Below are 27871 nucleotides of genomic sequence, written 5' to 3'. Positions count from 1 at the left end.
TTCAGAAATTAAAAGACTCAAATGAACACAATATGAACCAATTAAAATTGCAATAAGGACTCAAATACCTAAAATAAAAACAGCAACACAAACTATATGGAATCCTACCAAAAATTGCACAAAGATTGCTCAAGAACAATTGAACAAGATGCACCGATTGGAAATTCCAAACAGCACACCAATTCAAAAACGAAAAATTAAAACAGCAAGACAATATGGAGTCAAGACGAACAACTAGGAAATAAGAAGAATTCAAAAGAAAAGACACAAAGAGATACTCATCTTTGAAGAACCATAGCTCATGATACCAAATGATGGCATTTCCTATGAGCTCTTCTTGGATTTTTGTTGAAGATGGTGCGGAAGCTTAATGGAGGAGAGGGACAAGGTCCTCCTAAGAGGTGTGGTGACCTTGAAGGTGCATGAAGAGTGTGGAAATGGGGAGGTTCGGCCAGCCCCTTTGAAGGTGGTGAAATGAAGATTAAAACCTAGAAACTAGGCAAGGAGTAATGTATGGCACTAAATTGGCAGCATAACAATATTCTATTCAATCTTGAAAATACAAGGTGTAGGCTCCTCCTTTTATAGGCTAAGGAGGACCATAATGCAACCCTAATGCTAAACAAAATGAAATGCAAATTACATCCAAAGACTAAAGGCACATGGTCGGCCCTAGCCTAAAGATTCCTTCTAGAAAACGTACCAAATCTTAACAAATTTAGGTTAAGTCCTTATGAAACAAATGTGTGCTATTTACACCACAACTAATACCAAGCTACCCTTAATGGGCCTTCATGTAGCTTATACAAGTTGTTTTCTCTCCCATCCATAGCTTGGCCCAAGTCTCACATCCGTAGCTTGGTCATGGACCTAGTAATAGGTCCTAGACGCTCTACCATTCCTCCTAGACGCTCTCCCTTTAGACGCTCCACCTTGTGCTAGACGCTCTTCACTTTGGCCTAGACGCTCTTGGTTTGGCTTTGGATGCTCATGTCTTGGCTCTTGTCTTTTTATATGAGATTGTGCTTGGCCCTCTTCCATCAACATCCATTTGCTCTACCTCTAAATCAAGAGTAGCAGCCAAACTCAGCACAATTCTAATGGATGACATCTTCACCATAGGAGAAAAAATCTCATTGAAATCAATGCCTTTTCTCTGTTTAAAACCTTTCACCATCAATCTGGCTTTATACCTTGGAGATGTAGAATTGCTTTCTTGCTTTACCCTATAAATCCACCTGTTTTCCATAGCCTTATTGCCTTTTGGCAATTTCACCAAGTCAAAAGTGTGATTATCATACAAAGACTTCATTTCATCTTGCATTGCATCCAACCACTTTTTCTTTTCTTCACTCTCTATGGCCTCAAGATAACACTCGGGTTCTCCTTCATTTGTCAAGGTAACATAGTCTTAGAAAGATACCCAGTAGATGGTTCCCTCTGCCTATTAGACCTCCGAATTTGAACTTGAGGTGGTTCAGGAGCATCACCAAGATCTTCATCTTGTGAAATCCAATGTTCCTCTTCAACATCATCAATAGGAACATCAAAATCATCTCCATGTTGCTCATCATTCTGAACATTATTCTCAATAGTATCTAGATCACGTAGAGGCATTTGAATTGGATCAACATTAGACAATCTATTATCTATTTTAGATGTCGTGTTCTCTATCTTGTCAATATCTTCAATGGTTTGATCTTTCATGAACTTCACATCACGACTTCTAATTGACTTCCTCTCAATAGAATCAAAGAACTTGTAGCCAAATTCATCTTGACCATAACCGATAAAGATGCACTGCCTTGTCTTCGCATCCAACTTGGATCTCTCATCCTTTGGAACATGCATATATGCTATACAACCGAAGACTCGCAAATGATCATTCCTGACATTCTTGCCAAACCAAATCTTGTTTGGCACCTCACTATTCAAAGCAACTGCAGGACTCAAATTAATAACATGCACCGCAGTGTACAATGCCTCACCCCAAAAATGCTTAGGCAACTTTGCTTCAGAAAGAATACACCTAACTCTTTCGATCAATGTTCTGTTCATCCTTCTGCTAAACCATTCAGCTGAGGAGTTTTTGGAGGAGTCTTTTCATGTTTAATATTGTATTGCTTGCAATAAACATCAAACGGTTCATAATACTCACCACCATTGTCAATACGAATGCATTTTAGCTTCTTGCCTGACTGCCTCTCAGCCAAAACATGAAATTCTTTGAATTTCTTTAGAACTTGGTCCTTTGTCTTCAAAGCATAAATTCAAAGCTTCATGGAACAATCATCAATAAAGGTAACAAAATAAAGTGCACCAGTAAATGACTTTACCTTCAACGGGCCACAAACATCAGAATGCACCAATTCAAGGAACTCTAACTTCTTTGAGGGAGAATGCTTCTTGAAGGATACTTTGGTCTGCTTACCAGCCATACAATGAGAACATTTCTCCAATTCTGCACTCTTCAATCCCGGAAGCACATCCATTTTAGCTAAACAATTCAGCCCCTTGTCACTGATATGACTAAGACTTCGGTGCCACAAAGAAGCATCCATATCCATGGCGTTCACATTGTCTTTAGCAACCAATACTTTTGTTCAATACAATTTACTAACTTTCTCCCTTTTAGCCACAATTAGATTACCTCTGGAAAGTTTCCACTTTCCTAAACCAAAGTGGTTTTCATAACCACTATCATCAAGCATCTGCATAGAGATCAAATTAAAGCAGATATCTGGAGCATGTTTGACTCCTCTAAGCAACAATTGCATTCTCATATTGGTTTGCAAGCAAACATCACCAATACCAATTACCTTAGACACACTATCATTACCCATCTTCAACACTCCAAAATGTGTAAGATGTGAAGAACTCCTTCCTTGATGTAACATGCAATGTAGCACCACTGTCAATTATCCACATGCTCTCATATGATACAAGATTAACTGAATCATGGTCACGAAGAATAATAAGATCATCATCACAAATAGCAGTAGTAGCACGATCATCATTGTCATGATGTTTCTCCTTCTTATCCTTGTTCTTCTTTTGTCCAAAGAAAACAATTTTTCTGAATGTGCCCTGTTTTGTGACAATAATGACACTCTACATTTTTGTATCTAGACTTGGAGTTACTTCTGTTGGTCTGTTTATTCCCTTTCGGTTCCTTTTCCTGATTTCTCCCCTATTTCCAGTGACAAGTACCTCAGAATGAGATGAAGTACCATGAGCCTTCCTTCTCATCTCTTCATTAAAACACTACTATTAACATTTTCCAAAGAGACAACACCATCAGGAGACCCGAAACCCGAAATGTTTTCCAAGAGTCTGGTAGAGTATTCAGTAGCCATAATCCCAACACTTCATCATCAAATTTGATGCCTATTTGAGACAATTGATCTCGGAGCCCTTGAAAGTCATTTAAGTGATCTGAAATAGAAATTCCCTCCTTGTACATCAAATTCATCAAGGAATTAAACAAATATAATTTATTGTTTCCTGTACTAGAAGCATACAAAGTCTCAATCTTCTTCCACAATGATTTTGCATCTTTCTCATTAGCAATGTGATTATAAACATTGTCTTCAACATATTGATGAATAAAACCACAAACCTGCTCATGCTCAAACTTCCATTTGTCATCAATCTTGTCTTTTAGCTTTTCAGTAGCAAACACAGGAAGAAGCAATTTCTTCACAAATAACAGATCCTTCATTTTTCCCTTCCATAAGTGATAGTTAGTGTCATTCAAACATACCATCTTATTTGTATTTGCCTCCATCATTCAAGCAGTCAAATAGCTCCAACCAAGCTCTGATACCACTCTGATGGAAAATTCAACAAAATAAAAATAATAATAACTCAACAAGAACAATAAGCAGTGGATAAAAATTTCCCCAACTTGCAAGAATCTGTGAGGAGCAATAGCAAATAATGGCAACAACACAAAACACACTTCAAGAAGACATGGAAATTTTAACGTGGAAAACCTTCTCAATGTGAGAAGTAAAAACCACAAACACAAGCCAGTCAATCAAGCTCCACTATGATAAAAGTTATGATTACAAGAGAGTCTCAAATCACAACACAAACTGTGCTCAATAACCAGCAAAATAGCAATACAACAAAGATGAAACAGAGAACAAAAACCTGAAAAATTCACAAAAGTGGAGCTACCATACGCGACCTATATATCACTGTTCCAGAGACGTTTGAACAATCCGAACGGTCCAATTGAAGCATCACGAAGTATGAACCTGCTGACAAATTTTTAGCCCGATCCAACGGTGAAAGAAACAGCAATAGTAATCCGAAAAGTTTCGTCCTCAATAGAAACGCTGAGAACGATGTTGCAATGTGAGATAAATTTCTTTCTGCTCAAACAACTTCGGAAAGATCTGAACGGTCAGATTGAAGTCACACAAAGTATGAACCTGCTGACACAATTTCAGCTCGATCCAACAGTGAACAAAGCATCGGTGGGGGCCGAAAGTTGTTAAGTGAAACTTTCTTTCTTTACTCTTTTCTCTATTTTCTCTCTCTGTCTTTTCTGCTAATTGTTGTCCCTTTGTTAGAAGAAACTCTAAAGGTTAATATTGGACTGTGCATCCACATAGGAAGTGAGCCCAACCCAACAATTTAATCATCTTTTCAACTTTATAATGATAAAAAACTTTTATTAAATGTGAAGTTTAAGTAGTATTTAGGAACTAGTTGATTAAATAATATTTAGGAAATTTTATTTGGGTGATTTTTGAAAAATAATATGAGAAAAGAAAATTAAAAAATGAAAGGTCACTAGCGCAGAAATGCTAAACAAGGGCGGCTATTTTACATTTACAATGGCGGCGGTAGAGTCGCATTTGATCAGCACACATTCGTAAATCAAAGAGATACAAATGCGGCTATATAGCCGCATTTGTAAATACTATTTATAAGGGTGGTTATTTCTGGTAGCCGCATTTGTATGTGCTTTTGAATCAGGTGACAGGGTTTAGGGGTATAGCATTTACAAATGTGGCTATTACCAAAGTCGCATTCGTAAATGTGATTTACAAATGCAGCTTTGGTAATAGCCGCATTTGTAAATCATGCGCTGGATTTATAAATGCAGCTATGGTAAATAGTCGCACTTGTAAATAGTAATTTTTTTTAGTGCAATATGTTTAGTGCTAATCCCACATAAATTAACCTGTTCAATTATATATACCCAGCCAGACAAATACATAAATCCAGAGAATCAAATATAAATTGATCAAAATGTAGATTACAAACACTAATCAAATTACATATAATCCCTACACTATTGATAAACTATCCTAGAGTTATAAAAAATTATGAAATATGTGGATCAAGAATGTCTCACATATGTTATGGCATCCGAAGTCATTGGTGTTTCATCCGTGAAGAGCTGCATTTCAAAATATGGTTGACATAAATTAGTTTTAAGATACATATATGTTCAAGAATTATAAAAATAATTTAACATATCATGTTACCTCTTTCCAATCACTTTTAAGGCCTAGTCTTACAATGGTAATCATCTATTGCATAACGTAATAGCCACACTCATAGCTTCCTGGTTGCTTATTACACTATAATCCAACAAAAGGTAAAAGTTAGTATATTGATAAACAATGATAAGAGAGAGAAAAAAAATTACAAACCTTTATTCTTATCCAGTTCAAATTATTTGAACTGGATCGACCTTTTAGGATGTTATATCCACGCCATGAACTGGTTAATACAAAAAAGCCTCGTTAGTAGATGGTTAATTAGTAACATACAAAGTTAACTTACGTATCAATGATATTCTTAAAATTTGTGGGTATCTTCTTGTGTAAGGAACAAAACCACACAACAGTCTTATAAATCATTGATAAGACAAGTAACTGTCAATGATGCATATATCATCCATGAAAAAGAGTTAGTAAATATTTAAAACATGAAATAGTAATAATTGACGACATATAATTAAACTTACTCATTAATATAAGGGCATAAATAAATTTGTTTTCCCTCTTTTTCCAGGGTGTTAGTGATGTATGCTTGGGTCTCATATGATCTTGGTCCAACGAGATTAGTATATGCAGGATCTAAGAATCCATACATATTTTCCTTCTCCTCAATGAGACAGACTCCATGCAAAAACCTACAAGTTATTATTTAAAGCATAATCAATAATAATTTAACATAAAGTAAATTGAAATATAGGTAAAGATACTTACATCATAAAAAATTGAATTATATTTATATTGAGCTCCTGATTCCCAGCTACAAATTCTAATAAATCTGTGTTGTACATGAACAGTGGCAATTCAGTGTTTATTTGAAAAAACGTATCATCCCACGGAACTTCAAAAGGATGATGACCAATCTGGCTAGCAACCAGACCTAAGGAAACTATAGGATCGTCAACTGGAACCTCATGCTTCTTCTCCGGACTTGGTTTCCAAAGAGGTTTCTACAAAATAAAGAACATTTGTATTAAATTATATGTAATATATAAATATAAATATAAATTAATATAATGAAATGAAATTATTACATGAGGTTGTGGCATAAATCGAATGGGGTGTTGGGCCAAGCAACGAATGTCTGAAATGCATCGGCCACAGTGGTTACCTCATCTGAAGGTAGTGGAACACGAGCATCAGGTACTCGTATTTTTTCAACTATTACCTTCGCCACATCAGGGGAGAGAGGAACGTTATGTAAGGTGGTGGTCTCTTCATAGACTTTTCCAAGGGCCACCACCTGAGGAAGCTTGCCACCCACTACGAGCATCATGTACTTGTATTTTTTCAACTATTACCTTCGCCACATCAGGGGAGAGAGGAACGTTATGTAAGGTGGTGGTCTCTTCATAGACTTTTCCAAGGGCCACCACCTGAGGAAGCTTGCCACCCATTACGAGCATCATGTACTCATATTTTTTCAACTATTACCTTCGCCACATCAGGGGAGAGAGGAACGTTATGTAAGGTGGTGGTCTCTTCATAGACTTTTCCAAGGGCCACCACCTGAGGAAGCTTGCCACCCACTATTAGTAGCTCACATTCCCTCGTCTGCCCAATGATATCATCTCCTGATATTGTAGTAGCCGCACAACTCCCCTTTGTGCTCTTGGGAGTGGTACCAACAAGGGGTTGAATCGGCTCAGCACAAAGTTGTTGCGATAGAAACTCTTGTCGCATTCGATCATTCTCATTTCTCATCTCTAGCCACATTCGATTAGTCTCCTTTCTCATTTCATCCATTAATTCTTCATGTATCTTAGTCTTCATTTGAGTTTCGCTCTCTTTGGAGGAGGAGGAGGATTGTCGTTGTGAAACTCCAAAATATAGTTTAATTCCAACCCCTTGTCCAGTTGCACGAACACAACCACAATGCTCAGGTCGTCCAATTGCTTCAACCAGGATATCGTGACGACCTTCAGGAACAAAATTACCTTGGGATTCCAAGGAATCCTGCAAGAGACAAAAATCATATCAATTTTTAATATAATTAATGCTTTAAAATAAATGAAAAATAACTAAAAATAACTTACAATTTTTTTCGATGATTAGCCCAGATTGCTCAGAACTTGGTGCACCCGACTTTTTAATTCGGGCCTTCTTCCATTTTACATGGCAAAAAGGTGGTGATGGAGGAGAAGTGACCCCTGTTTCCACATTCTCAGATGACGTCCCCTATCTAGATTGCTCCTTTTCCACCATCAGTGATTGCTCAAGTTTTCAATACCCCGAACGAGAGAGTACGTGCGGGCTAACATTCTTCAAAGCTATCTCTTGAGCTTTCTTCCGACGATCCTGTCATAATTGAAATAAACAAAGTGAATTAAATAAGATAAACTTATTAACGTTATATAAATAAAAATAGTTAAGTTACTTCACTTACCATCTAAGCCTCATTTTCACTACTTTCTTTAAAAAGACGCTATGTCTCTTCATCAATATGTTTGTACTTTAAACATGGATTTTCGTCTTTAAGGTCGTCAAAAATGTATCTCGAAGTCAGTCTTGACTTAAAATGACGAAATTTAAGTCTGATATTGGATATAATCTTTGATCGAAGCGGTTCCACATCAGGAATTTCAAAGTTTGCCTGGAAAATAACATCACCAAATTAAAATTAATCAATGAATATTAAAAGGCATTATATGGTAACAATAATAATGTAAAGCTTACCAAAACATCCTCCCAAATCATGTTCTGATCGACCTCTGACACCTCATCCCATGAATTAATTAAAATGGAGAGCCTCTCATGAGAAACAACTCCAAGATTGCTCATAAACTCATCTACTTTAGGACCAAAATCCACTCCAGTGTTGACGTCAATGTCAACACATGTCTTCTCACCAGCAACACATTTCAATGCGAGACATTTCAATCTAGTAGGTCCTCTGTTGCCTCGACCGGATCGAGGTCTGATTGGAATTTGATCGTCATCCATATCTCTGTTAAAAAATTAGGTAACAAACATTAGTTAATTTGCATTGAATTAAAATCATATAAAAATAATACATAAAATTCTAAATGCTTATTTACGGGTTGCATGTGGGTTGAATGTTCATATGTAAATTCCTTCACTGTGGTCTTTACGGGTTGCATGTACATCATCAAGTACATCATCATCTTTATTAATTATAATTGGTGTGAATGAACGAGGGTCACCATTTTCAATATCATATATGGCCTCCCCTTATTTTTTCCCATGTAAAACGACATACCAATGTTCTGATGTAGGATCTTTCACGTAGAAAACCTGATATGCTTGTTGAACCATTATAAATGGCTCATCTCGATACCCTATCTCTCGAAAGTCCACTAGTGTGAATCCTGATTCATCAATTTTAACCCCACTTTTATTGTCAACCCATTTACACTTGAAAACTAGAACAAAAAACTTAGTGTGGTCAACCTCCCATATCTCTTGTATAAACCCATAGTATGTCATTGATCCAAGTACTGGATTTGTATCTTTCAAAGTCGAAAACTACATTGACTCGACTTCAAGAGTAACACCAGAATTTTGAACTGTACTCTTTTCATCCATAGACTTCGTGTAAAATATACAATTATTCACTTTGTACGTTGTACATGAGATGACATCAAACTTCAATCCAGCAACCAACCAGGTCAAGGTCTCTGATGTCGTTGAATCCTTGAACACCTCGTCTTTAAACCAAGGCATGAAAGTTCTATTATGTTCCACCAAGACCCATTTCTCTGCTTGTCTTGGGTTATTTTCCTTCACAATGGCTTTATGAGCTTCTATGTAAGGTATAACTTCATCTGTGTTATTCAATATGTACAAATGTGCTTGTAAGACTTCTGGTTGAGATTTGCTTACAATATTCACACCACGTAAACATTTACTTGTAGAACGCCTGTGGTGCCATGAATTAGCTGGAAGACCTATTGGATTTGCTTTTGACATGTACTCTGAACAAAATTCAATACTTTCTTCAGCTATGTACCATTCAATCATTGAAGCTTCTAGACGATAATGATTTTTCACATAACCTTTCAAAATTTTCATATACCACTCAACAAGATACATCCATCTTAAGTACACTGGTCCACACAATCTAACCTCTCTTACCAGATGCACCACTAGATGAACCATGATGTCAAAAAAAGATGGAGGAAACAACATCTCCAATTCATACAAGATAACAACAATTTCATTTTGAAGTTCATATAGTTTTGATGGATCAATGACTTTACAACAGATGGAAGCGAAGAATGAGCACAAACGGGTTATGGTATGTCTAACATTTTTTGGTAAGATCCCACGAATAGCTACCGATAACAACTGTTGCATCAAGATGTGGCAATCATGAGACTTCAACCCAATTAATTTCAAATCTTGAATTGACACTAGGCTCTTCACATTTGAGGAATGTCCTTGTGGCACTTTCACACCCTTTAGACATTGACAAAAACTAATTTTTTTCATCTTTTGACATTGTGTAACAGGCTGGGGGAAAATATGTACGTTTGCCCATTTCTATGGGTGCCAACTCGCCTTGTATGTTCATCTCAATCAAATCTAAACGAGCATTTAGACCATCCTTCGTCTTCCCATTAATGTTAAGAAGTGTACCAATTAAGCTATCACACACATTCTTCTCAACATGCATTACATCTATACAATGTTTGACTTCTAATCTCGACTAGTACGAAAAATCAAAGAAGATTGATTTCTTCTTCCAAATGTTTGTCACAAATGACTTTTTTTTTACTTACCGAAGGTGTGGTCTATGTTATTTACCTTTTCGTAAACCTCAACACCAGTTAATGGAGTTGGTAGACCACTAGCCTCTTGGTGTCCGTTAAAGGCTTTTTTCAACCTCCGGTAAGGATGATGACTTCTAAGAAACCTCCGATGTCGAAGATATACTGTCTTTCTTCCATGTTTCAATTGTTGAGAAGCAGTGTCTTCTTCGCATATTGGACATGCTTTTATGATCCTTAACACTATAACATGATAAGTTACCATATGCCGGAAAGTCATTGATGGTGCAAAATAACATGGCACGAAGCTTGAAAGTTTCATTAGCAAATCTGTCAAATACTTCAACACCCTAGTCCCACATTAACTTCAAATCTTCAATTAGGGGACTTAGATAAACATCTACATCATTCCCTGGCTGTTTCGGACCAGATATCATCATAGACAACATCATGTATTTTCGCTTCATGCAAAATCCAGGAGGTAAGTTGTAAATAACTAGTAAATCAGGTCATGAACTGTGATTTGTACTCATATTACCAAACAGATTCATTCCGTTTGTAGCTAAACCAAGTCGAATATTTCTTGATTCTTTACCAAACTATGGAAACTCATCATCAAATTTCTTCCACTGAATAGAATCAGCTGGATGTCGGTACATGCCATCACATTTCCTCTCATCTACATGCCATCTAAGATTCTTAGCATAGTTTGGGTTTGCAAACAAACACTTCATCCTTAAAATGATGGGAATAACATGATAACCCACACCTTAGACAACTTTTCAACAATTCAAAATCTTTTCGGTATAATATACAATCATTAGGACATGCATGTATCTTTTTATACTCCATACCCATTGGACAAAAAATCTTTTTGGCCTCATAATTACGATTAGGTAGAGTATTTCCCTCTGGAAGCATATCCTTCAACAATTGAAGCAATTCCGTGAAGCTTTTATCAGTCCATCCATTTATTGTCTTCAAATTCATCAATCTTAACATCACTGACAACTGTGTGAAGTTAGTTGATCCAGGATACAATGGAGTCTCTACATCGCTTGACATACTTCCATACCCATGCGCTTCTGCAAAAGACTCAACTCCCACATCACGAATCATGTCCTCCAATTGATCATCATCTACATCATCATATACTGCATCATCCATGGTGGACCCCACATATTCTTCAGTTACGAAAACACATGGTAAATTTAACAATTCACCATGTCATGTCCAAGTTTTATAAGATCGAAGAAACCCGTCACATAGAAGATGTTCCCTCATTATCTTAACATCAAATATCCTTCCATTTAAATAGTTAATGCACAGACACCTGATCTTTGCTCCATCATGACCACTATTAATTGCGTTACGTTGTGCAAATTGTATAAATTCTTCTACTCCTCTTTCGTACTCATCACTTATGCGAAGAGAATTAATCCAATTTCGATCCATTCTATTCTGAAATACTCATGCAGGTGATTTTTAATCAGTGTTCTACCTAATGCGTTTGCCGAGGGTCGAACACCCCCGGACTCAATACCAGCACGTATTAACTGCCGAAGGTGGAACACCCTCGGACTCAATACAAACACGATAATTCTATTCTACACTAACAACTAACATAATATAAATTTAAATTTAAATAAACACTAAATAATATTAATTTTAAAAAATATAAATTATAATACATGAAAAAAATTCATAACATTAAAATAAATTCAAAAAATACAACCAACCTTGTGTGTGAAGACAACATTCCAAGGGTGGCACGATGCGGCGGCGACAGTAGACGAGAGGCGGTGGACGCGAAAGCAGCGACAAAGCACACAAGCAAGAAGAAAGGAACTATGAAAGCAATGCAACAGTATCAATGGCAATGCAACAATATGAACGAAAAATACATTGGTGAAGGCACGGAAGCTTTGAAAGAGAGCTCACAAACTTACCACGAAGGAACGAACGCTTCAAGAACAGAAGAACGGGAAGCGCAAATGAGAGCACAGTAAATGACGAAACGCTTCTGGAGAAAGAAAGAGTAGTGAATGACGCGTTTCTAAAGTGAGTTAGAGTAAAAAAAGTTTTACGAATGCGATTATTTGTAAAAGTCGCATTCGTAAATCAAGCGCTTTGATTTACAAATGCGGCTGTTACAAATAGCCGCATTTGTAAATGAACTTAATTTAAAAATGTCACTGTATTTTTTACGAATGCGTCTGTTCGTAAAACCACACTTAATAAAGAGCCCTTGTTTTGCCTTTGTGCACTAGTGGGTTTAGGTTGATTTACATCTTTTTGGAAAAAAAAATTAAACTAATTAATCAAATCTGAATTTTGATTTTGAGAACCTAAATGAATCTGATTCTCCTGACTTTATAATATATTTTTATTAATCTTAAGCAATGGACTACTTTTACTCAAAATAAAATACATTTTGTGGTTTTCGAACACTTCTAGATTCCCCCTACGAAGCCTTAAAAAGTCAAAGGCTGTGTTTGGAATCTGCCACATTAATGTGATTTTGGATTATGTGTTGGATTTGTTCCTCCCAAACTTGTCCCAACATTCTTCGATCTACACTCGTTTTAAGGACAAAGGGGTGAGAATTATAAGCCACTGAGATTCAAAACATTAGGGGTTATTTCTTTTAAGATAATATTAGTTGGAAGCCATTATTGATTTTGTTTTCTATGATTAATGTGATTTTAGTATTTTTTATTTGGAATTAAATTTTAAATCTAATTTAACTTACAAAATTATTCATATAATAAGATAGATATTTATTTATATATTATACACAATGTAATATTTTTAGGATCAAATGTATTTTTAATTTCTCAAAAAAAATTGTAAAGTTCGATTCTAATTTCTTCAATTTTTTTTCTCTTTCTAATCTGAAAACATCACTTTTGATTATCCAAACATTATCTTAGTATTTTTTTCGTCTTTTTAAAATTTATAGTCCACATTTTATCTTTATAACTTTGGAAAGGAACACTTTTGGTTTTTCTTCATACAACAACGTCAAATAGTTTAGAAAACTAAAAGTGTAATATTTTAAAATAAGAAAGCCAAGAAATTGAAAAAAAAAAACATTTTCAAAGAAATTAAAAATGAATTTTTAAATTTTTTAAAGAGACAATAAACATATTTCACCCATGTGTGTTTAAGGTGATGATTTGTAAATATTATCTCACAGTTTCATGCATAGACAAAAGAAAAAAAAAAGTGGAAGCATTTATGATAGTGACAAAAGCTTTAAAACCTCATTTGAGTGTCCTTGTAAGAAGAATAAGAAGGGATAATGATATGTTTTTAGCAACGAAAGTACCTAAAAGACTAGCATGGACGCCACCTAAGTTCACTTCATATCATCTTTTTCTTTTCTCAAATCATTGTGCACTTCTACTCTCATTATTATTACTTACTTATTATCATCATCATTACTATAAATATATAATAATAATAATAATAATATAAAGTAAGGTAACTTTAATACGAAGTAAGATTTATTATGAAAACCGCACAAAGAGACATTTCAACATAAGTTATCCACACTACCAACATAATTTACGAGCACTTAGGATAATTAGAGTCAGCGTCATATTAGGTCCATTTTATGGTAATCAGTGTTAACTGAATGAAACTTGAGGAAATTGTGAAATGAAAAAAAATACATTAATTATTGAAATTATTATATTTTTCATATATATATATATAAAGTGTATCAATGTATAATATGCATAGTAAAGATAAGATAATAGTTTGGTGTAATTGTTGATAGATATACATAACATATAGAGTAGTGAATTATATAGAGCATATCTCTTCAATTTGATTGTATATAAATAGTAGATATGCCTTGAATTAATATACATAAATATTCTTTCCATAATATTTTATAGGGTATCATAACATCGTTTCTGGTGACTCTACAAAATTTTCTTTAGTTCTTTTTTTTCTCGATAGTCATGTTTGTCGAAAACTCCAAAGACGTAATTACGAATACATCAAATCCGTACTATGTACATCATTCAGATCAACTCAGACAACTACTTGTCCTAGAGAAATTGAATGGCTCAAACTACCCAACGTGGAGCAAATCAATGACTCATGCAATTTTTCAAATACAGAAAGACATTGTCACAATTACTCTCAAGGTACGGTATTTGTTTCGTCATATTACATACAAATCAAGAGCCTTTGGGAGAAGTTAGACACATATTGTCCATCCTCGCCTTGTAATAAAATGAAAGCACACAATGACGAGAAGGAAGAAGACCGTTTAATGCAATTTCTTATGGGTCTCAACACTTATAAAGATGTTTGATCTAATATTTTGATGGTGTCTCCCTTACCTAACATTTGAAAGACATATTCATTAATAACACAAGAAGAGATACAACAACAATTGTCGAAGATTAATTCGGGTAACCATGATGTTTACGCAAATGCAACATGTTTTCTCATAAACTTTAATACTTCAGTAAATTCAGTCTTCACAAACCCATAGATTTTGGATAGTGGGGCAACTGATCATATTGTTTCAAATCCAAAATTATTTATTGATTCAACTCCATCACTAGTTTCTTTGGTAAACCTTCCTACAATCACGTCCAAAGGGACTATCCAATTTAATAGGAATATCAAATTAGATCACATTTTATGTGTCCTTTCTTTTCATTTAAATCTTATTTCAACAAGAAAATCCACTAATCTCTAAATTGTTGTATTGTCTTACTTCTAAATGGTTGTATCATGTAGGATCTAGCTACGGGGGAGGATAATTGGCTCGGGTGAACAACGAGGTGGTCTTTATTACATGAAACATTTACAAAAATTGGCCGACTCTTTTCATGTTTTTTGCAACACATATCTTTGACATATGAGATGTGACCATCCGTCTTCATCCCATTTAAAATTGGCATCTTTATTATTTTCTTTTAATATGTCTACTCATAATAACTATAATATTATATTTGTCTCATTGCTAAACAAACAAGACTGCCTTTTATTTCCAATGTAATAAATACACAACGTCCATTTGATTTGTTACATTGCAATATTTGGGTCCTCATAAATCACCTTCTTATTCAAATGCACGATTTTTTTAACCATCGTCGATGATTTCACTAGATACACTTGTTTTTTTTTTTATGAAACACAAATCAAATATTCAACGTCTACTACAATCTTTCATCACATTTGCATATACACAATTCTACATCTATGTTAAAGTCGTCCAAACAAATACTGGTACAAAATTTCTTTCCATGCGTCAATTTTTTCTTGATCACGACATTGAAACCAACATACATGTGTCTATACCCTCAAACAAAACGGGGTGGTTGAGCGCAAACACCATCATATCCTCACAGTTGCGCGATCTTTTCTTTATTAATCTAATTTACCTATTTGTGTTTTGGGGAGATTGTGTTTTAACCGTAGTTTACCTTATTAACTGCTTACCTTCCCTAATTATGTCAGATAAAACACTCTTTCAACTATTATACAACCAAGTTCCATTTGTTACACATTTAAGTATTTTCGGCAACCTATGTTATACAAATAGTGAATCCTCCAAAACACAAATTTGATCATCACACCCGATGATCCGTCTTTATTGGATATCCACCTAATCATAAAGGTTACAAATTATATGATCTTGAAGACAACACTATTTTTCACGAAACCATTTTCCTTTTCATAAAACAACATCATCCATTTGACATGAATGAAATTATGTGAAAAGGAAGATATTACATTAATTTTATGATCATCCGAGGTAATAAGTGTCCTTTTTTATTTTTTATTTAACTCTTTTATATTAGTCAATACTAAAAATCATTGTAATATTCAAACTTGAAATTCTCCTTTAATGGTTATGCTACTTATTTCTTCCAATATTCAATGCATAATAAAGACCAATTATTCTATATGTATCACATAGATAATTGTCACTCACACTAATTCAACCCATTTCATCTTAAAACATCAATTCTTACTACACATCTAATTACAAACATTCAAGAAACATTAAAAAAATACACTTATAAATTTATTTGATAAAATATGAATTATAAATATTAAAATCATTTAAAAAATATAAAATATTAGTTTTTCAACCATTCATTGAACGATTTTACACGTTTATTTTTTTATCATTGGAGTGATTTTGTCGAGGGAATTTAAAATAATAAGTAAAACCTTAAAATTTTTTCTTTCAACACTATCCCAAATACATAAACTAATCATTCTCATCTAATTTAAATTTCACTTTTATACTTCCCATAGTTTTAAATCCCATAGTTTTAAAACAGATGCAATTGTATTTTTTTCATGTTAAAAATGATAAAAAGCAGTCGATTCAATTAAATTCTCAAACTATAATTAACACTTCAGATGAAACTTATAACATTTTTAAGAAAATAACACCCCAAACTAGGTTGTAAAATAAAATACAAAATAAAATCTAACTTCTCTTAGTTCAAATTATTTGCTCATAAACGTCTTTAAGTTATTATGTATCAACGCTTATTTTTAATAGTCATGATTAATTTATTGTCATGCAATCAGATAAAAAAATCATATATATAAAAAAACTTATTAAAAACACAATACAATACTATCAAATTCATCTCAACTTTACATTTTTATAAAATAAAAACAAAAGTAAACATCATATAGGTGATGAAATTTATGCAATAAATTACTAAAGAATTATATTCCTAACTTATATACCAAAATAACCTAAAAACTTAACATTTATTAATTTAACACTTAATTTTTTTAAAATATAAAATTTGATAAGTAAAACATTTATTTTTGTGATGAAACCGTCTAAATTTCAGTCAAACTGAACTCATAACACTGAAATTTTGAGTTATTCGAGGTGAGAAACAAACATGTAACTGAGATTCTTTGCGTTACAAATACTGAAACTGTTGTATTTATATAATGACTGAACATAATACACACTAGAAAACGGTCAATGGAGATTTAATTATAAAAAAACAAAAAAAAACATTATATTATATTTATTTATTTATTTATTAATTAGACTTTATGGCAGACATAGAAAGAGATTGTTTGTTGAATTATTAAATTAAATATATTCATAAATTTATCTTGAAATTAGATAACTTAACAGTGAGGAAAGTGAAAAAGGTATTAAAAAAGGAGGAAGAAAAAAGAAGATATTAGTTGAAAAGTCAACCCTTTTTCTGATCTGAGTCTGGTTCACCCACAGTGATATTGAGTGAAGCCATGGATATTGCTTTATGCTAAAGCATTTCATTCTCATAACTCAAACATGTGCTTGGTTCCTTCAAATCACTTTCTCATTTCACCATTTTGGTTGCAGTCATGATTTGTTAAAACCTAATAATTAAAAAAATATATCTTATTTTTAAAATGAATTAATTTAATTATATTAATTAAATTACAATTGTGTAAACTCATATCTCTCGGTTGTTAAAAGTAATATTTTTCTTTTAGTTTACATTTTATTTGAAATATAATTATTTTAATAATTTTTTTATATTTTATTTTACAAGAAAATTTAAATATAAATATTAATGTACTTTGTGCAGAGTATCCTAATGTAAGTGAATTATACACTATATATGTTGTAACATCCCTAACTTTTACTTTTTTTTAAAAAATAAATAAAAAAAATATGCGTACAATATCTAACTAACGTACAATATCTAATTAACATATAAACATATATTGTTTTCTCATATTTGTATCTCAAAATATATCCCTCTTCATAAGGATTTAATATATACATCCAAAAAGTTTAAAAACAAAACAAAACAAAGCATTCAATTTAAATCTATCTAATCCTTCTGCTGCTCATTGAGGAGCTCTATTACCTGCAATCTCATCTGCTCTCGTGTAAATACACGATCATCACAGTTAGAGAAACAAACACAAACAAATAACAGAGTAAGCTATCTATATAAAATGTTTTGATATAATTTAAATTTCAAATTAATAAGCATAATTCATCAATTCTCATATGATTTCTCAATCCATCAAGTGTCTATTACATTCATAAAATTCATTTTTCATATGTCAGACTTTTACTGACTCACAACACATAGACACTTGACTCTACTTCCGGAAGACTCGTGTATTGAAATTAGCATCCAGAGACCTGCACCTGTCATACTACTGCTGTGAAACCCACACAGCCATGCACATAATTATCTCAATATCTCGTCATCTTCATATGACAGGGTAAATCCATTTGATATGCTCTGATCAGTTCTTTCAAAGCTCAGAATCAGCCAAATGGACCTCCTTCGACTCTCACCAACTGAATAACTTCATCTATTTGATTCCATTATATCAGTAGAGTCAGGATCGTCTCATTCACAGGACACTCACAAATCAATACACCCTAATAACAATCTCAACATGGTATTTCCTTTCCTGAAAATACTACGTCTTGATCACACTTTAACCTCATTACATACATCATTTAACATATCAATGCACCACTCAATCACTTCATATATATATATATACTTTCTAAACAATCCAAATATATCTCAAACTTTACTTAAAACACATAATTAATTCCAAATATATGCTCTTTAAATCAACCATCATCTGAAATCACACAACCACTTCTCATTCAAACATCTCAAGTAATTCAACCAAAATATTCAAAAGGAATAGTTCAACTCATTTATATTATCATTCAAACACTTTCAATTCTCAATCACAAACAGTTTCAACAAATTATTCTCATAACAGATTCAAAATCAACCATTCCAGTCAATATATTATTTTACTCTTTAAGAGAGACAATCCTGCAAGCAAAAATAATTGGAATTGGTGACCACGTCACCTCCACATCCAGAATCTTCTAATCTAGGATTTTATTGAAAATAATAAGACTAGCTTCCCTTACCTGAACTTTAGCTTATGCTCACTAAGAGCTCCAAATCTACCCAAAAGCTAAAGGTAATTAACCTGCACCACAGAGTCCTAATCAAAATCTAACTATATATACCTTGAGTTAACAGAGATTAACCCGTACAAAATCTAATATTAACCCGTACAAAATCTAATAAGATCAAAATTAACTCAAAAGAAAAAGGAGCCAAGAAGGAACTTACTCTATCTGATATTTTGATCCGGCAAACTTATAGGGTTCATTACCAAGAGTCTAACGGCAGACTTCGATCGCCAAACTGATAAGCGAGGTAGTCAGAATCTTGAAGAAAAGGAGAGGAAAGGAAAAAGATGAACAAAACTGAACTTACTCTATAAGAGATTCTGATCGGGTAGACTTGTAGTCTTTGCTCTCAGGAGTCTAATGGCGTACTCTGATCGTCAAACAGATGAACGAGGAGGTCAGAATCTTAGAGAGAAGAGAGAGAAAGGAAAAGGGAAACTTTTAGAGAGATGGTGGTTATTTTAAAATGAAACCTGAATAACTGAATTTTCTATTTATATGTCATTTTCATTTTAATAATAAAATATTCAGGTATCATTTAAAATATACCACTTCTACTCTAAGGTTATTTTCTAGATCCTTACATATGTGAAGAAAAGTATTTTGTGGATATTTAAAATATTCATCAGTACCTCCTATGTCTTTAGAGAAAAGAATAAAAATAAAATTGTAAATTTATAAAATATAGAGAGAGAAGAAAAATAGAAAGAAAAATTAAGTTTTTAATAATGTATATTGAATGAAAATAAATTTGTATGATTGTATTTTGTGAAATCATTTATGTCACAAATCAGTCAATTATATTTGTGAGATGAGTTTTTACTTTATTTTATTGAGAATTAGCTTATATAATGGATTCTGAAATTTTGAAATCCAATAAATCAAACAAATTCAACTTGATGATAATTATATAATAAAATATTATTTATCTTATAATTTTACTATAAAAGTAATTTATTTTATCATATAAATATTATTACAATAATCATTATAATTTTATCTTATTAAACTTTATCTCAATTCTATGTAAATTTTATAAAATATTGGGAACATAACTACGTTGTTAGAATCTTTCATATACAAATAGCAAAATAATGATGAAGTTTAATGTTTGTTGGCATAAAGTTTGATATTTCAACACTTCTAGTATTTGAGAATAATTTTTGAAAGAAAAATTAATTATTAATTATATGATAAATTATATAAGTGTGGATAATATAAAAATTAAAAAAATCTAAAAATTAGAATACTTAAATTAGTCCTTTTACAAATATTAGATTGTGTTTTTTTTTTAAATCTCACATTAAAATAATCCTAAATCGGTAATGGGCTACATCAAAAAAATATCATAATAATGTTTTTTCTTATTTTTATTGTATTTTTCAACTAAATTACCTTTATTCTTTATTCTATTTTCCACTTATTTTTTTCTATCACTACTAGTGAAGCATTACACATAATAGTTTTGTTAAAATAATTAGTAATATACATTTAATAGAGTTTAATATTTATACACTCTGTACAAGATCAATCAGAAATTTAGGATTTAAAAGTTATTATGAAATATTATATAAAATGCAGTATTTATTTTATTTTTAAATGATTAATATTCTAATGAATGAATAGGGGTGTGTGGAACATGGGTAGTGCTTGAAGCACGTGCGGGAGGGCACGTTCACCACGCCCACGCGCACTTCATTTGCTCGTGTTTTACACTTCAAACGAGATTTGCTCGCTTTTCAACGGGATTTTCTCGTTGACTTTTCTTCTGTCATCAAAACCAACAAAAGTTCCAGTAACATCATCATTCAACATTTTTTTTCTTTATTCTTTTTACCACCACAAATATTTACATAATTATAATTTATTTGTTCCACATCCAATTAATTAAAAAAGTATATCCGAATAATCCATAAAGTTGGAACACATTGTTTAAAAAATTAGTAAAAATGGCATTATTTTAAAACCTATTTAAATTTAATATATAATACTATTTTTTAGTAATAAAGTTGATGGGTGTTTTTTTTTCTCTAAAAATATTAAAACATTTAGTTGGAAAATGAAGGTATTAACCATTCACAATCTGAATAACATTTGATAGTTTGATCTATTAATTAAGCATTAATATATAGTACTCTAAGCTTTGCCTTCTTCTTTAATATCTTTAATTATGACACTAACACACCAACTAAGCATATTAAAATAATACATTTTTCCTATAATTTGAAAGAAATAACTTAATGAAGAGAGAAGGAATTCAAGAGTACAAACACACACCCATATTTGTATATATAAAACTTTAAAATTACAAAAGTGAAATCCTATTTATTTATTTATATATATAATGATAATTTTAATGTTATTTTTTGTTAAATTTTATTTTATCGTGTTGTTAAGTTATAACCTCAACCATGTTGAAATTTTTTATTTAAAAAATATATTAATAAATTAAGAGAAAAATATGTAAAAAAACATATGACATGAAGTAATAACTAAAAGAAGTTGCATTAGTAAACAATTTGACCCACTTCATAATTTTTTTTCATCTGATTTTGTGAATTATCCAAATAATGAGCACTAAACCAAAAAGTTTGTAGATTTAAAAGGCATGTATTGAAAAATAGTTAAAAAAGATTTATTAAGAGAGATGAAAGAAATGAATGATTTGGAAATATTTAGAAGACATTGTTTGTTTTAGATTTTTGACCAATTATGGGTAAAATATGTTTACAGCATTTGTTAGGAGGAAGGAGCGGAACAATGCAACTCCCTCCAAACACACCACTAATGAGAGGTTTGAACTTTATTTCTCCACCTTTCTTCAATAGTTTAACTATCACACTCACTCATTTTCTAATATTTTATTATTATTAGAAAAAAGGAAAAGAAAAGGGGAATCTCAAGATAATTGTATTTTTTTATTACTATTCTTCAAAAGCAACACTTTATTATTTATTTATTTCATTTATCTATCACAATATTGGTTGGCCAAGGAAACAAAACAAGTCACTCCTCACTGCTACTTCTTCTTCTCAAGAAGGAAAACTCTATTCACTTTCTCTTTCTCTTTCTCATGAATGGTTAACAACAAAATTAACATTTTCATTTCCCTCTATTCGTTGTTAAAACCATGCCATCGCGTCCGCCGCCACCCTCGCCTCACGCGGCGCTTTCCGCCGTCGTCTCGCACCGTCGAGAGATGATCCTCTGCGGGGCAATCGGCGGTGCGCTCTTCTTAACGGCGCTGATTGTCTCCGTCACGGTCTTCCTCTACCGAAAACTTTCTTACAACCGAACGGCGCCGTTCGAGCACAACCAGCGTCGTTTCTCGTACTCTGTTCTACGCCGCGCCACGAACTCGTTCTCGCCGTCGACGAAGCTCGGCCACGGCGGGTTCGGTTCGGTTCACAAAGCGGCTCTGCCTTCCGGCCAGACTGTGGCGTTGAAAGTGATGGACTCGCCCGGGTCAATCCAGGGGGAGAGAGAGTTCCACAACGAGTTGACGCTGTGTTCGAATCTGAAGTCGCCGTTTGTTATTTCGTTGCTCGGTTTTTCTTCGGACCGGCGCGGTCGGAAGCTGGTGCTGGTTTACGAGTTGATGGCGAACCGGAGTTTGCAGGACGCGCTGCTGGACCGGCGGTGTCCGGAGCTGATGTGTTGGGCGAAGAGATTCGACGTCGCCGTTTCGGTGGCGATGGGGTTGGAGTATTTGCACCACGTGTGTGAGCCTCCGGTGATTCATGGGGATATTAAGCCGAGTAATGTGTTGCTGGATGAGGATTTTGGAGCGAAGATTGGGGATTTTGGGCTTGCTAGGGTTAAGGCGGTGGAGGATCTGGGAATGGTGGAGGAGAAGAAGGAAGGGGTTGCGGAGATTGGGGTTGACGAGTTTGGGGTGATGGAGGAAGGGGAGAGTGTGAGTGTGGTGGATGTTGACCGGTCGCCGGAGAGTTGTCCGGTGAGGGTTGTGGAATACTCGGACGCGTCGCCGGTGGGGGGTGATAAACTGAGCGTGGTGTCGGATGGGTGCTTTGAGAGTGTTGATAGTGAGAATGTGAATTTGAATAAGAAGAAGGGTGGTGGTTCAGGGAGGGATTGGTGGTGGAGGCAGGAGAGTGGAGGAGGGGGGGAATCGGGGAGGGTGAAGGATTATGTGATGGAGTGGATCGGGAGTGAGATAAAGAAAGAGAGGCCCAAGAGTGAATGGGTTGATTCGTGTTCATCTTCTTCTCCTAAGGTGGAGAATGAGAATGTGAATGTTAATGGGAGTGAGAAGAGTAAGAAGAAGGAGAGGAAGAGGTTGGATTGGTGGGCTTCTCTTGATGAGGAGAAGGTTAAGAGTAAGGTGAAGAAGAATCGAAAACCGAGGGAGTGGTGGAAGGAGGAGTTTTGTGAGGAGTTATCTAAGAAGAATAGGAAGAAGAAGAGGGGTTTGGAGTGGTGGCAGAGGGAGGAGGAAGGGGTGGAGCAGAAGAAGAAGAGGAAGAGTAAGGGTAGTAGAGGGAGTATTGATTGGTGGTTGGATGGGTTGAGTGGGGAGATAAGGAACAATGGGAGGAGGAATAGCCAGGATTGGGGGGTTAGTGGGGATGTGCCTAAGAGTGGTGGGATCAGTAGCACCCCTAGTATGAGGGGGACTGTGTGTTACATTGCTCCTGAGTATGGTGGAGGAGGGCAATTGTCTGAAAAGTGTGATGTGTACAGTTTTGGGGTTCTGCTTTTGGTTCTGGTGGCGGGGAGGCGGCCGCTGCAGGTGACCGCATCGCCGATTTCTGAGTTTGAGAGAGCCAATTTGATTTCCTGGGCCAGGCAGCTTGCTCACAGTGGGAGGCTTTTAGATCTTGTTGACACTTCTATTCATTCATTGGATAAGGAGCAGGCGCTGCTCTGCATCACCATTGCCTTGTTGTGTTTGCAGAGGTGCCCCGGGAAGAGACCTTCCATGAAGGAGGTTGTGGGAATGCTCAATGGGGAAGCTGATCCACCACACTTACCGTTCGAGTTCTCACCATCACCGCCGTCAAATTTCCTGTTCAAGGGGCGGAAGAAGGCTCGGTGAGTGTGTTTATCTGTGAATGAGTGGGTCTGTGGTTGTTCTTGTCATGAGGATTAACTTGTGAGAGTGTATGGTTTTAGTGTTAGGTAAACTCTAATTGATTTTCTTGATCACCATTTGTAGAGACTAATGCAGAAATGAAAGGGAGAAAATAGCGAGTTACATGCCTTGTTGCATAGATCCATTTCTTCCCTTTCTGTTTTTAGTTTAGTTCTGGTTCTTCTTTTCCATCATATGACTGGTTTATTCTGACCTGCTTCTAGCTTTTTAATCTGAAAGAACTTTTTGGGTGCATGATTCTGGCACTAATACGTGTCTTTGCCTACACAAAGGTGGTGAATTTCAGGAAATTTGGGGTCTTTTAAAGTCGAGGGAACATTTCTTTTACTTTTGAAGCCATTTGGCTTGGCCCCTTTTTAAAGAATATATTTGTCTAGTGCCTGCTGACTGTAACTATGTAAGATTTTCAATTTTCATGACCTTAGTGTCTGCAAAGGACCCAAGGAAGATTTATTTATCTTTTTGGTTGTTTGAACTTTATAAAGTTGTATGCACATTTTGCCATTGTTGGTAGTATCGGTTTCAGTTGCAGAGCGAACACATCCTGGCCCCATTCGCGTCTTTTACAAGTAATTATGATGTTACTTTGAGCTAAGTGGAGGCTCCACTGTCCCTGGAAATGAAAGAAGAAAATATCATTTTATCATCAGTGCTCGGACCTACGCCAAGCCCTTCACTCATAAGCTTTAATCCCTGTGGAAGATTTATATTGAAAAATTACCCATCAAAAAACCATATATGCTCTTTTTTAGAACCTCAGAAATGCATTTTTTGTTGTTGTTAATATTCCATAATTCCATAGCAATGTCTTCTTCCCCAGTTCCCCAATCCAACAACAAAGATCAAATTTGTCTAAAGTTTCGGGAATGTTTGAACTTGCTAATTCTATTTCTGAATGGACTGTTCTCTCTCTTTTCTGGAACGACCTGCGGATTAAGGATTCAGATACCTGAAATTGCTGCACAAATTGGATAGCGCAGTTTTCATATGGTAAATAATTTATTGCACAATAAATCATCAGTCATATTGCCTGATATATGGAAATGATTTAAATTTAGTAAATTGAAGAATTAATGAAAACAAATTTAGGAAAGAATAATTGCTCATTTATTCTTCATGAATGTAAAAGCTTTACTTTTTACTTTTTCTATAGTTAAAGTTCTTATCAATATCATGTTAGTCTCTTTTAGTTTTTTTCCATCTTATTTTTAATAGTTTATAGTCTTCATTGTCTAAAGTCAAAGGAACTAAATAAGAAAATAGTGTGGATAAAGACTAAAGGAAGTTATTTGTAAGTGCAATGATAAAAGGTAACTTTTGTTTGATAATGGCGACCAAACCAGAATTGTTACCCTTTAGGACTGATGATGTGAAATCCTTCCAGAAAAAAAGGATCTAGAATGGTGTTTTAAATTGGACTGGTTTTCATTTACACTACAATTGGCATGCAGAGAATTTGGATTTTTTGTGATTACTGTAAAATGCATCTTCTTTTTGCTCGATAAACTTTCAAGAGTTGAAATAATCGACCTTATCCAACATTTTACAATCCCCTCCATGTACCTTTTTTAAATAGTCTGAATTAACTTTCACAAGAACATCCATTCTTAAGTAATGGTTACTTGTGGATCAAATATGGTGTAGCTATGAGTGTAATGTGATTGGTATTGACATGATAAGCTGAACTGCAAATTTTGTACTTTGGTTTCAACAAAACCATGTGATGAAGAGGGAAAATGGTAGGAATATGACAGATGAAGAGAGGTACTATACATTCTTGACTTTTGGGTTTATATCTTTGGATTCCCACTTGAGGACCCTAACTTCCATTGCTGCAAAAGCTTGACTTCTGCCATGTTGGGAGCCATTATGCCAATCCCAAGCAGTGACAGGACATTTCTAATCATAGTGAAGTAGTGAGTAACAGAGCCTCCAGGTATTCATTAAATAAATGCATTTTTAATATAATTGAAATTTATAATAAACAAAATTTTCTAAACATATAAACTATATGGCAACTAAAATTCTGAGAAATAAATATTTTTTAATATATATGAAGTGTGTTTGAATTTTGAATTTTTAACTATTGATTTAAAAAAAAACACTAAATACCATTTAGAAACAAAAAAGGAGAATCTGAAATTAGTAGGTATAATTGATTAAGAACAAAGCATGAAAGAAAAGTGGGTTTAGATGATTGAAAGATATTTTGTTTCTGGAATAGTTTGTTAATTAAATTGTATTTTCCTGATTAAATACAATTTTTTTTCTTTCTGATATAAAAGGAAGAAAGATTGGAAGAAACTGAACCCACACACTAAACTGTTTTCGATAGCATCTGAGATTATTTCCTAATTTGATTATTTTCGACAATGCATTGCACTATGACTCACTCATTCACGCTACAATTGAACTGTACCTGCTTCACCTTCACGAATCACTAGTTAATCACATTGTGGTTAACTTTATTTTTAAAAAATGTGTTTATAGGACTAGGAATTTATAAATGTGCTTAAACAACGCTATTACTGTTATACACATCTTTTTGGTTTCAAAAACTTTATTTTAGATTTATAAAAAGTTATAAATATTTTAACAATTTATTATTTTCCTACCAAGTCTTTGTTACCCTTTTCACATTGATATTATTAATTTTTAAAATTTTATGTTTGCGATGTTTAAATTTTACTTTTATGATTTTCATATTATTTTATAATTTTTATATTTATAATATTTTATTTGAGCTATTGGAATTAGCATATTCATGCATTACAACAAGAAAAATTGGTTTTAGAAACTAATTTGTTAATGATAACATTAATCATTAATTTAATTAAGGATTAACTTAAAATTTAAAGTAGTAAATAATTGGTAGTCAAGGTTAATTATCAATTTAGAAACTACTTTATAAATTTATAATAAAAAATACCTTAGATATTAATAATTTTTAATTTATAAATAGTATCTAACTTAATCAATGTAATAATTAATTATTTTTTGTCTCTAAATTAGTTTATATTTAATAATTAATAATTTTTTTATTTTTAAATTTATTTATATTTAATGATTTTTTTAGTAATGTAAACATGTATTCAATTATATTTGCTTTCTTAGTGCTAATTTTCTATTCTTAGTTTTTTCTTTATAAGTTAAGTGTGTTTTTTTTTCTTGTGTTAATTTACTATTTAATTTCTCCACAATATGCATTTTAAAAAGAATTTATCTAGAAGTGAAAAAGAAAAATAAAAAAAGTAAGAGTTAATTAAATTACAATAAGAAGCTCTTTATAAATTTATTTTTGAGGAGGTAGGTAGTCATGAAAACTAACATTAATCAAATGAAACTTTTGCATAATGAAAGCCATGTAAGTGAAAATGGAATTAACAACTCAAGTGAACCTAATGATGAGAAAGCTTGACATTGAGAAAAACAATTAATTCCTCCTTTATATATTTATTATCATAGAAACCGGGGAAATTTTACCAACAAAGCAAGTGATATTTTAACTAAAAAAAGTTCATTAGAGAAGTGAATC

General features: G+C 33.4%; 1 protein-coding gene across 1 annotated transcript; it reads left to right on the top strand.

The window, feature by feature from the left end:
- The first annotated feature begins 22136 nt into the window (after window positions 1-22136).
- On the top strand, window positions 22137-24774 carry LOC137818833 (Protein kinase superfamily protein). Its single transcript, XM_068622458.2, has one exon. It carries the CDS (start codon window positions 22351-22353, stop codon window positions 24277-24279), a length of 1929 nt encoding a protein of 642 aa, XP_068478559.1. The 5' UTR covers window positions 22137-22350; the 3' UTR covers window positions 24280-24774.
- Window positions 24775-27871: the final 3097 nt, after the last annotated feature.

Source organism: Phaseolus vulgaris, chromosome 10 (assembly GCF_051622355.1).
Source record: "Phaseolus vulgaris cultivar YP4 chromosome 10, ASM5162235v1, whole genome shotgun sequence".
NCBI classification, from domain to species: Eukaryota; Viridiplantae; Streptophyta; class Magnoliopsida; order Fabales; family Fabaceae; genus Phaseolus; species Phaseolus vulgaris.
The sequence above is the reverse complement of the archived record's forward strand: the minus strand, read 5'-3'. Positions and strand labels throughout refer to the sequence as shown.